This window comes from Falco biarmicus, chromosome 5 (assembly GCF_023638135.1).
Source record: "Falco biarmicus isolate bFalBia1 chromosome 5, bFalBia1.pri, whole genome shotgun sequence".
Classification (NCBI taxonomy): domain Eukaryota; kingdom Metazoa; phylum Chordata; class Aves; order Falconiformes; family Falconidae; genus Falco; species Falco biarmicus.
The window spans coordinates 89,427,820-89,440,748 of NC_079292.1; the positions used below are offsets into that span (position 1 = coordinate 89,427,820).

The 12,929-nt window shown below is 40.4% G+C and overlaps 1 protein-coding gene across 4 annotated transcripts in view; it reads right to left on the reverse strand.

The window, feature by feature from the left end:
* Window positions 1–12,929, reverse strand: part of GSK3B (glycogen synthase kinase 3 beta) — a 157,881-nt gene that overhangs the window by 55,617 nt on the left and 89,335 nt on the right. For all 4 annotated transcript variants that reach the window (XM_056341507.1, XM_056341508.1, XM_056341505.1 and 1 more), the window contains exon 4: window positions 2,055–2,165. In XM_056341507.1, the coding sequence (XP_056197482.1) occupies window positions 2,055–2,165 (111 nt within the window). The remainder of the gene's footprint in view (window positions 1–2,054; window positions 2,166–12,929) is intronic.

Genomic DNA, 12,929 nt, shown 5'->3' on the forward strand with positions numbered 1-12,929 from the left:
TTTGTTATCTTTGTTGTGTCCCCCACAAGGTTCCATTTAAGATCAAGCCCCAGCAGGACACTGTACTGAACACGCACCTCCACGCTTTCCTTTTCTAAGCACATTCTCCACAGTTCACCTTTAACGGTCTGTAAAGCCGGGTGCAATTGCTAGATATTGATATCAGGTCATGTTTGCCTCACTTTCACCACTATCTTTGTTTTTACACTTTCTCCCTCCCTTGTTGTTTGGTTTTTTTTTGTTTTGTTTTTTTTTCCTGTTGTTTATTTGGTGGGGAAGGTAGGAACAGGAGGAGAATCACTTGAATTTTGGCTTTAGGCCTTTAGTTTTCATATTTGTTTTTGAAAACCACAACTCTGCACAAAGAAAAGCAAACACATTTTCTGAATTGCCTGTTCTAGACACGTTATGTATTGTGCAAGTGGATTGCAAAATTATGCAAAAGACTGCTCTAACTTGAGGAGGCAAGTCAACACATGTGGGATTTAGAAAGTATACCTTTCATCTCCACACAGTAAACCCAAAATTTCCAAGAATTTCTTACAGCATGTTAGAAGTTACAAATAAAAATTAACAAAAAGACCACTAGAAAAGCTTCCCTGGACTTCCTTAACAGTCTTTTTGTTAGCCAGGGAAGAGCAGCTCTCTACCTGCCTAGGTATCAATCAGAAGTGAACGAACAGGTATGATCTGACCTTTGTGTAGCCAAGATGCCCGGAAAACTGCAAAAGCTTCAGCGACACCAAGGTAACATGATCTTTTTAAATACAGGATTATGAGAAAGGTTTGCCTTGCCAGAAAAATAAGAACAGCCTTCCAGGCTACCTAGAACAAAAGTCCCAAGCATCCAGCAAGGTAAAAAGAGTTCAAGCAGAATTTTCTCTCAAACTGTCAGGACAATTTTTCCCCAAGTTCCCATAATGAAGAGCAATTAGAGCTAGAGTACTGACAAAAGACGTATGTAAACAATTTACCAAAAGCTAAGCTAACAGAGTCTGGGGAGCACATAACCTGAAGACACGCTGCTCCACCAACTGACCAGTGACCTTGCAGTAGAAATTGTTACTGCTGTATGATAAAATTCAGTGCTTTCTTAAAACACAAGCACCAGTGCTGCCTACTGCTGAGACATGCTATTTACAATTTATGCATATGCAGTTATGGCACAACACTTTGTTATTGGAATAATTACTATTTGTAGCTTTCACCTTTGTAACTTTCATCGTCTTTCAATCAAATTGAAGTTTTTTTCTTAAGCCCACCCTCACGTTAAGCATCACACACTTTTAAAGAGGAGTCTGGAGAAATCAATATGAATCAGGAATATTTGTCGCAAATTTCCACTTAATGTTACCTGGATGCCATGTTAACAAGTTAATGCTATGTGAAAACATGACCATTCACTGGCACGTGGACTGTGGTCACCATAATATATGAAATACAATTATGAGACCGAGATGGGTCCCATGTTTGACAAAAAAAAAAAAATTACTTATTTGAACTACTTTGTAAAAAACAAAAGATGCAGACAACTTAAGTGAGGTTTTGAGGCTACAACGTGCGTACAAGTATCTTACTCCATGTAGCTTTTCAAGACAAGAGCCAATGATCTCCAAATGGGGACAAAAATACGCCTTTCATGTCCACAATAGATATGCAAGGAAAAGTAGAAGATAACAGATACGAGAATATTACACTTCTGACATCCTCTTTCTGTTCCTGACCTTTGTACTACTGTGTCTTCATCATCTCAGAAAACTGAACCTGCTAACCTGGCTGATGTCAGTCTCTATCTAAGCTGCTTCAAAAACAAAACACTCTCCCATCCTGCCCCCATTCGAAGATTTCTGTAAAGCAAGAAATCCGGAGTGCTTACTTTAAGCCTCTATTCTTCCTTCACTGTAACAAATAATATTCTAATTCTTTTTTTCCTTGCCTCGAGATGTAAGGGCTCCTAAGAATGTCAGAAAACTAATTATGCCAGAGAAGAGGTATCCACAGAGTCTATTCCTTTAATATCCTTCTTCATCTAACCATATCTATCAGTTACCTACCTTGACATAAATCATAGGGAGTGTCTGTTTGGCCCGACTGTAATGTCTGGCAACTCTGTATACTGTTTCAGGAACATAGTCCAGCACCAAGTTGAGGTACACCTCATCTTTCTGAAAGAGAATAAAGAGGGAAAAAAAAAAAAAAAAAATCAGCAATAGATGTGAAGCACAAAGTACAATTAAAGCATTCAGAGAAGCCAACAGGATGAGAAAGCTGTGGACATTTTAAGTATATGTCTTCAGTGGGAATGTGAACTGTTGCCACGCTGTTTGTCCTTCAGGCTTTCCAATTGTGCACTAATACTTAAGTCAAACTTATATTTAAGGTCACATTAATTAATATGCTCTCAAACATAAGGCATTTTCGGATTACAAATGGGGACAAGGATATAATTGTTCTGCCCAGTCAATATTTTCGTTAAAAGATATTTCAAGGTGACATCTGCATAATTATTTAGAGCAGTCTATTAACTCATTAGACCCTCACCCGCCAAAACCCAAGTAGCGCAAATTTAAAAGTCCCAGACTCACTTAACAAGTACACATATCAAAAAAAAAAGTTTAAACGCCCTGAACCTGTTAGAAATGTTACTTTGCTCTCACTAAATTCTTAGCTATTAATAATACATATTAATCATCCACAGACAATAAGCCAGTGCTCACGTTTGTAACCATTCCGTTTACACGTCTTATGATGCCCCAGTTATATCCAACTTAAACATACAAACTTATTCATGGCAACAGGTCTAAACCAAAGACTCCAGTATCACTTTTAAGATCTAGGATCAGGTTAGAGGTCTGGGTGAACGTAACAGAGAAGCAACAAAAGTAGCTTTCAATAAGGTACTTCATTACAAAATACGTTAGCGAAGGAAAGAAGGAACAAAGAGGAATGAAGTGACAAAGTACTATAATCACATAGTGCCTAATTGTGGAACAGCATTTTCGGCAGTAAAACAGGTCTTAAAAAGACTTCTGATATTTTAATGCAGTCTTCTGTACGAATTCTATCTGGACTGTGAACACATTTAATGTTGGGGGGTGCGGAGGTGGGTATAATTAACTGTATCAACCCGAAAAAATATTTCTGAAAGTGAGGTGAATTAACCAAAAGTAACCTCTCCTGCGCTTGCTGTATTAACAGCTAGATCTTTCTCTAGAGAAAGGCAATGCATAGAGACTATACAGATACAAGCAGTACAGAACTCCCAGGTCTTCAACTGGAGTCCCTTGTCAGCAGGTCCCCTGGCTATGTATCTTAATGCCCGAAACCAGACGTCATTTAGCTATAGCAATTGAATAATGTGATGTGTTTGGTTTTGGGTTTTTGTTTTTGCCCTCCACCTCAATTTAATATGCGACTTAACACATCACTTCAAGCACAGCATGGTCTGTTACCCTCACAGTGCTCAGTTCTCCTTACCTGCCTCCAAGAGCCGCAGTCTCCAATGAGCACATGGAAACACACACAGAAATACACACCTTGAAAACCCAATATGCAAAGAACTGCTGGGTTTGTGCGCTGTTAGAGACCCAGAATTCAGGATCTCTGTTCATCATAACTTGGCAATAAATGCTCATATTTTCAGGACATTTTAATAATTCTTACCAATACCTCCTAACAGGCCATGTCACCTTGCAAGGCTCTGCCTACACTCTTCCCTACAAAAAGGATGCTCTTTTTTTAATAGCATTGCTTAAGTGACAGTGGTAATAACACCAGCATTAAGCAAATGCCAATGGCCCACTTACTTGTTTCTGCTTTTATGGTATTTCTGCAGCACAGACAAGGAGCAGCCGCCTCTGAAACCCTGCCTGTGTTGTGCCTCTCCCAGTGCCATCCCAGGAACGGCGTAACAACATAAGGGATCTGGGGACCAGGCTGGAGAACAAACTTTTTGAAATGGATGAGGAGGGACAACTACCAGCAGTACAGAGGAAAACCCAGATAGCTCTGGAACTCCATGGATATGCAAATATATGCAAAAAACCAATGTACTTTTATTTTAGCACTTTCCCTTCTGCAACAAGAGAAGTTCTTTCCCTGACTCTCACTTCAAACCAATAAAAATCCACCATGACATCTTCTTAGGTCAGAGCCTTCAAGGTATTAGTTATAAGATAAGGAAAATAAATGTCCTGAATTTTCAAAGTTAACTTATGCCTGGTAAGGCAACTTGTACACCAAGAGAGAAAACAGTCGCATGAATATGAATTCTGTTTCGTTCAGTGCAGATACAACCTGATGAATAAGTTGAATGCTTGCCTCCTGGAGGATGGGAAAGTCTTACTGGTAGCAAGTCACTGCACAGAGTACTCTGTTACTAACTAAGGTTGATTACTTTCATTTGAGGATTCATACGCCATGTATCAAAAAGATTTACATGAGAGGTTAGAGAGTGAAAAAAATGTGAGTAAAATGGAATTATAGTGATTTCATTATCCTCTCATAGTAACAGGCAAAAAGAGACATGTAAAACAGTAATACATGTGACCATAAAACCCCATCTATGCTACCTCACAACAGCGAGTTTTAAGAGTTACACTTCATACCACCTTTGCTTTGCTTTTCTCTCTTCCATTTATATCTTATGTTCTTTTGGAAATGGAACTAATTCAATGGCATGACATGACACAAGTACAAAAAACCTCAAGGCACCTGAGTTGGAGATGGAGGTTTTGCCCTCACCCACCAACGCTTAGGAGTTTTGATGCTACCCACAGCACTTGAACAAACAACACGGGTTTTGCGTGGTATTCCTCCTGTGTAAACACGTATCGCACATTATCACCTAGAACATGAAGGCACACGAACACCTTTCCCCCAGCCAACAAACAAGTTTTGGTGTACCATTTGACGTACCCAAAACCTTAATATGCAACTCTAAAGGCAAGGCTTATGGTGTTGTGTATGTAAGTAGCTGCATATTCCACTCCTACCACAAGCAACTGACACTTCAGAAGTGCTCTAAATGACTACTTTCATGAATTAAAGATGATTCAAGTGTTCTGACCTACCTCCTCCTGACGTCACCTGGCACAAATCTGACAAACACTCAGAATACACTTTTTAAGAGCCCTCATGCTTCTCTGTGAATATAAACTGGATGAATATCACATCCAAATTACCTGGATTCCCCTGACCAAGATTGAGGACAAGCTGGGAAGCAGTCATGGCCTGACAAGCTCCGAGGATGATGTAACCTGGGTTGCCTACCCCATGCATTCCTCCTAAACATATTTTTCCAGTGACCCAGATGTATTGCAATAGGAAACAGGGTCAGCGCAAAGAGCTTGCCAAATGAGGGCAATTGCTTGAGGATCAAGCAGGAGGATCAAGGCTTATCTTTCCATTACAGGAAGCCTTTTTCAAACCTTACCATGTATTCCACATGTGACTTGTTTCCACACTGCTGTTTCAAAATTGCTGGGCTGGGAACAAACGAAGGTAACCTAACCATCAGAGCACCTCTGAAATGCCTCTGCAGAGAGCAGAAAAGTCCAGAGGAAACTGCATCATATAAATGACAAAGCAACAAGATGTCATTAAAGTAACTCACTTCTTATAGACTTTGGGATTGAAGAGATTATTAGCTTTCTTCAGCAGGTCAAAAGTTACATGCACTCATGTTCCGCTGTGCTTGCTGCTAAGGTTATGACCATGTACTCTTTAAAATAAGAAAGGGGGAGGGCAGGAAGCCAGATCCTGAAATACTGGATTCAATGTATTTCATTAGGATTTTGACTTTAGCAATGCGGTTCATGAACCTGCAATTGCCTCCAATGTTTAGAAGCTGCTCTTTGTCACCTGGCAGATAAATCCTCAGCTGACAAACACTGCTCCAAAGTGAGCCACAGTGAAATAACTCCCACCTTGCCACTGAACCGCTCTGCACCTCTCGAGAACCCGCAATTCAGGCACCGCTTCACTTTGGCTGGAAACACTTCATATAAGTAAATACTAATACAGACTAAACCATAACAAAAGCATGAGACAGACTAGGACACAAGAGCCAAAACATTCTAGCAACTTTTTTTTTTTTTTTTTAAACTTGTATCAGGAATTGCAGATAAAACAGGTTGCAAGCACACAAACTACTCTAGCACATGAGCGTTACACAGCATGTGGCTGAAGACTCTGAGAAATGGAAAACATTGCCCTACCAACACAGGAATGCTGCACAGAGGTCTCAATCTCCACTTTTAAAACTCTTCTCTCCTTCAGTGTGTTTTAAGCACCATCCAGTTGAGCTTAACTGTGGCCTATATAAAGCAACAGCTATTGAATTCAAATATTCGCTCATCTGGATTGTTCCTTGCAGGGGAAGCTCAGATATTCCTTCTATATGATCTTCCCCTCACCTCAGCAACCTCAAATCAATCCTGTGTGGTTTATACCAGCTTTCATTAAATTTCTCCATTCACACTACATTTACAACATACATGTATAAAACTGCATGTTCAACGTTACTGAGTCACAGGCCAACCATTTCCCCAATTTACCACCAACACGATGACAGAAACCAGGGAGGTCGTACATCCAAATGCCAGACTGAGGGTCAAAGGGAAAAAAAGAAATCACAGAGTGAACTCTGAAGAATATGTCACCATCTATTAAGATGTTAGAAGTTCTCCCGAATTGTCAGTCCCACCTGGAATCTAAGGAAAATTTCTCTGAGTTTCAAGTAATAGGATAAAAAGGTAAAGAAACTATTCTGGGTGCTCTTTCTTCTCAGGTGACTGAATTTTACTGGTCAGCATTTAGCAAGTGATGAACATGCTCATTTCAGTTTTCATCTCCTGGCAGATCAGTAACAGCGCAGTGGTGGTTCTGGTTTGCACTTGCTTTTTGCTTTTACATATATATTTCATTTTTAAATCCCAGATCATTTAATCGAGCTAGTTTTCGGACAGACTCCACGTGATCCACTATATGAGTGCAACTGAGAGGAAATGAACAATACAGAAGTTTCTTAAACTGACTTTGCATTTAGAGAAATAAAAGTGGAACTGCACTCTGAATAAACTCAATTCACCCACCTATTCAAGCTAAAACTCACACAGATAAGCAATCAACTGAAAATTAAGGAATATGCTCCAAAACGCACTTCTCCTTATTGACATTATCCCATGGCATCGGTTTTTGGGCTATATGGTAAATAAGCCAGTCAGTTTACTCAAGGGGACCATATTTTCTTTACCATATGGCAGCACCCCACCAGTGATGTTTCAGAGGTAGGTGCTACACATGGAGCTGTTACTGACAGGATGGCAGCTATGCAAGGGTTCTGTCAAAAGGCTCTGAAGGATTTAACTTAAGAGTCGGAAAGCAAGGAAATGGATTTTAGCATTTCACGTGGATTACGCCTTCTTTCAGAGTGCATTACTTAAACACCAGAATGTCAGCATGAGGCAAGATATGCCCTTCACCCTGGCTTAGCCGCCTAGATTTAGACAACATACAAGGTTCAAAATCACAGTTTTTGCCCTAGATTCTAAAAAAAAAAAAAAAAAAAAAGTTGTTTCATTTTTTCTTCAAGTTACAAACAGCACATGCTTCACACACCCTTATCAAGCACCATGAGACACCCACCTTCCTTCTCTAATCTTGAAGGCTGACACAGTACATCATAGATACAAAGACTTTGGACCTGCTTCCAAAGACAAAGTGAGTATTTGCAGCCTTCCTACTCTAACTACTGAGTAGCCATGATACAATGGAAAATTTGGAAATACAAAAAATGTTGTAGCTGACTTTATTTGTATGAAGGAATGGTGACATCCAGTGGCCACACGTGCCTGTTTTTACTTGCAGTTTACAAACATATTTATTTCAAAACAGAGCTGTGGCTGCCACCATTGTAAAGGAGCCATGAGCCTAGAGGTATAGCTGCAGTTTCACACAGATAACTTCAGAGGAGTAAGAGCAGCTGAAGAGTCAACCGATTTTCATTTTCATCGTAAGGTATGCAGGACAGCCCAAAGTTCAGAAAGATACTCATACTTTCTACTGGTACTACAAATGTTGGGCAAAATACCTCCTTTCCTATTCACTCACTGTTCATGACTGAGTGTGAGAACTGAGATCTGTCCCAGGACTTCTGTTTCTACACCTACTTGTCAAAACTTACCAGATTGTTCTGCAATGCTCATTACTCTTCAGCATAACAGTCTGATGTAGGTAGGAACTGCCACCTGGGTCAGCTCTGGTGGGAGCATAAGGGCAGAAGTCAAACCTCCCAATATAATTCAGATTTAAGAACCTTCCTGGGTCTTGTTCCAAGACAGTTGGCTTGCACAGTCTATGTTTGATCAATGAAAGAGTCTACGTTCTTAGGTGGTGCACTAAGTCTTTCCTCTTCATTACCAAAAAGAAAAAGAAAAGACATTTTCTGTCACTGCTTTCCCCTCTAAAGAGAGACTATGGTAAAAAAAAACGTCACTTATTAAAAGAATTTGGGAATGCCTGCTGATTCCTGTTTATTTTACGCCCTGTAAAGTCCTTAAGCTTTTAGCTGTACTTCCAAGAAGAAATAGTTCTGTGAAGTTGGAAACAGTGGCCTAACATTTGGAAGGTGGAACCAACTTGTGATCTCTGACACACGTGATCTGTGGATAGCTGAACCACAGGTCCCAAGCAGGGACTGTGCCATAAGCTGGCGATAACTCTGTTGGAAGATGCAAATTAACATATAATGTCGAGATCATTGGGCTGTCCTGCATACCTTACCATGAAAATGAAAATCAGAGTCTTTGGAGATCTACTATTTTCTTGCCTGTACACTATATTCCAGACTGAGTGGAAATTTCTGAATCAGGATATATCCATGACAACAAATTAGGCAAGATAATACAAAATAAAAGTTCAAACTACATGCCTGCTTCAGGACAAACGATACAAGGGCTTTCCTAACACCCATCCAAAACAGGAAGGTGAGAGCAGTGGCTAGAGCTGGCAGAGGAGTGACTTGAGAACAGAAGAGTGACTAACCAGACGTACTGGACGGTTCACTGGTCTAGAGAGAAATCGTGGAGCCTCCCATTTCCACTGCACATATCTACCACATTGAGGATGTAGCCACTGCTGCCTACTCCGCTCCTGCAAAGCCCTCCTGCAGACAGACAGAACTGCTATTTCTGTTAACACAACCTACTCAAACCCAGAGACTGCTCTTAACTACAACTAAGAAAATTCCCAGCATGTTGCAAGCTCTAACAGCAGTAACTGATAATCATTATCTGATGACTGGTGCCCTTTTTGAAATGAGCTTGGCAGGCCTGAGGCAAGGACTACAGAGATACCAACATCACAAAACTCCTCATAATTGGCATTAATTGCTCCTTTGTTGACAGCACAGCAGATCTGCCAAGGATTAAATGGATCATAGTGACTAAATTCATCTCTAGTGATGGCCCTTCAGCACATTACTAGGCTGGTGCAAAACATTCACACAGGCTCTGTCAATTTGAAATTGGGCTCAGGGCTCTGTTAATTGAACTTTTTGTGCAAGACCTTTTTTTTTTTTTTAAAGTTCAATTAAGAAACCAAACAGTTCAACTATAAGTACTCCATTTTAACAGGGAACAGAATGGACGGTGCTTATGTGAGCACTTATCTGAACACTCCTGCAAGAAAGGAAGGTGACGTTCATGCCTCTCTGAAGGTGGAAGATACAGCTCTTCCTAACAGGGATATGAACCTGGAGAAACACTGATTGTTCAGCAAAGCCCAAACCTGCAAACAAGCTGATTGCTCCCTTCTCCCAGATTTCGTCATTGCAGTTTAACACACTGCTGCCAAAAGCGCATGTGAGAGAGTGCACAGCAGCTCATAGTGCAGCTCAGCATGTATCTCCTGCATGTTTATTTTAAACCTCAGTCTAAGTCTATGAGAGTAAATTTCCATCCCGAGTCGGCATGGACTTTTGGCTGCATGCCCTTACAGCTAAGGCTAAATAAGACTAGAAATCAATTAGAGCATGCAGAAGGGCCAGCTCAGCCGCCAAAAGAGAGTCAGCATATTGCCTGTTTGTGATCTTTGTGTGCTTCCATATATGCTTTCTTTGACTTCTCTGAATACCAAGCCACCTTAAAGGGAGGGGGGAGAAGTTACATAACCAGAGATGCAATTACTCAACAAAAAACTGTATTTACTTTACTCTTACATGATTTCATGCAGGAACAAATCTCTCCAGTGACTCCTCTTCCTCTTTTGGGCACGGATATGGATCGAACAAACAATTACAAACTCAAAAACATCCACACAAGAAAATCTGGCAGTTATGGAATACCACAGAGATCTAGACCAGAAAGGAGGGTGGGGGGGTGGGGCGTGGGGCAGGGGGACAGAATTAGAAACTCACTTCAGGTTTTACACAGCTGAGTAATTTTATTCAGCAGCCACTGATGTAAGAAGTTGGGTTGTACTATAAAACATTGGGGAATACTCTCAGCAAAGGAGCCAGAGGGATCACTTGGTATGTCCATGTCCACCCTCCCTTGAATCACAGCTCAAAAGGTTCTCAGCAGAATTAGGCTAAAAAGGGCAGCAGCAAGACCATCTCCTCCTGTTGCAGTAAATCAACACTTACTTTTATATATCATGCTAAATACAACGCAATCCCTGAAATTAAGTAAAAATAGCAAAAAACAAACCAGAAATCTATGTCTTCCTAATACAGTCTGATCTCCCAGTGGCAAGCTGACAGGCAAACCAGGCATATTGTTCAAGCATCTGCCTTATCCTAAAGCAGAAAACCAAAACTATCAAACACAGCAGAGCTGGCTAGGCCTATAATCCTGCCCATTTTCTCCAAGGATTACCTAGAAAATCATAAATCACAGAATTAAGGCATGGAAAAGACTTGTGACTACTTCCACCAAGCGAACTGTCCGTACACAACTCAGTCCATTATTTGGTTGTTGTTCCTTCCCCTCTGGTTCATTCCACCAGTTGTAACTACACGTTTTGGACTACCGAAAAGCACATTACAGCTACAAAACTCTGTGCCCTGCTATCAGATGTCTCATACAGCCTCAGAAAAAAAGAAATCAGAATCTGCTCTGGCAAATTCATTAAAGAAGAGTCCTTCAAAAGAACTGGGTTATTGAACAGGTTTGACAAACGTCTGTAAACTTACACAAAGAAAGAACCGAGGAGGAAATAGTTTATAGAAGCAACCTGAATGCCAAGCCTGTCAACTGTCATATTAATATACATTATGCGCTCTCTTTGAGCTCTGAAACTGGAAATCATTAGTCAAACATGATTAATACACAGTCAGTACTCAGAACAATAATATATACACACACAAAGACACAAATATGTGCACATACATGTATGTGCATATATACACACACACACCCCCTATATACGGTGTACCTATATAAAGGTAACACAAATTCAAAGATGCTCGGACAAGCAGGAGTCACCCAGTCACAGAAGACAAGGGAGAAGGAATCAGTCAAAGGCTGATGTTTGATACAAGATTTCCATGCTGCTAAGGCTGGATTGCTTTTGGCAAAACCAGGAAAGAAGTTTAAGCAAATGAGAGACATAAAAAGGAGAGTTCATCACAAGGAAAAAGAAAAGATAGGGAAGCTCCAACACTTCAGCCAGTTCCACGGACAGCTCCCAGAAAAAGCTAACAGAGCGCTCCAAATCTCTACAAACTAACTACAACTTTGATAAAGCTAAGGAATAGTCTTACTAGCAAGTGTTATTTAGAATTGTTTTTCTATTTGATGCTATTTTCTGTTGTTTCCAGTATTCTAATCAAGAATTAACCCCCCTGATTTGCTAGAATAAAATCACTTTTCAGGGTGTCCAGCACTTAAATATGCCTAGCAATTAACATGAACTAAAGTGGCTACTAGGCACATAGCTTTCAAAGAGTGCCAGTCTCACTGGATTTGGAGAAATCCTTTGAGGTACCTCTGAAATGGGACAAATTTAAACTTCTTGCATATTACCCCCCCAAAAAAAAACCGCAAAGAAAGAAAAGCCTCTGGGCTTAGAGACGCTGGTGCTAAGCTCCAGGAAAGAAGGAAGAAATCTAAGGAACACTCCAGCTAGAACAAAGAGGTAGAGTGATAGCAGCAGCATGAAAACCTCTATACAAGAGAATGCTTGATATATAGGTATCAAAATTAAGTTCATTGGTGAACTATTTCATTAAAGGGATCAGCCATATAATAATTACCTCTGAAATTCTCCCATCACTGCTAGACTTGAGTCAGCATAAATGCAGATTAATGGCAGTGGACTGTTAAGTTCTTCATGAAGACAGACAGCAATTGCAAGCCCCACTCATCACTGCTACCGCATTTTCTGCTATGTGTCCCTTAAATTTTTACATTACCCTTCCCACTGGACTTGGCTTCAAGAATCAGTTTATATAAAGCTTAAGGTACCTAGCATCTCTATCTGTAACTGCTTCCTACACGTATTTCCTGGTTACTAGATGGAACCTTACACTTACCTCCCTTTTCCTCCACTCTCCAAAAAGCCAGCTTTATTATAGGGTAATATGAAGGAAAACACATTATTGGTTCCCAAACTGACAAAAACATGAAACATTATTCATCCTTCCTAGATGAGCTTCAGAGCACCAGCTTGCTGCTCTTTAGAAGTTTTCCGAAACAGCAGCCAAACTCAGAGTTACCTTCACATGCTGCCACCTACATGGAAATACTTGCAAGCTAATTATGTATCATTTTGTATTGAACTGCAAAGAGACCTTGCAACCTGAACTGCAACATTATACTGCTGATGTTCTGCTGGGTGCACTTTTGCCCTAGGGACTGGTTCACATTTGTCCCATTTTGCAACAGGGCAGTAGTGGAAATGTCAAAGGCACAGAGCAGAAGCATGAA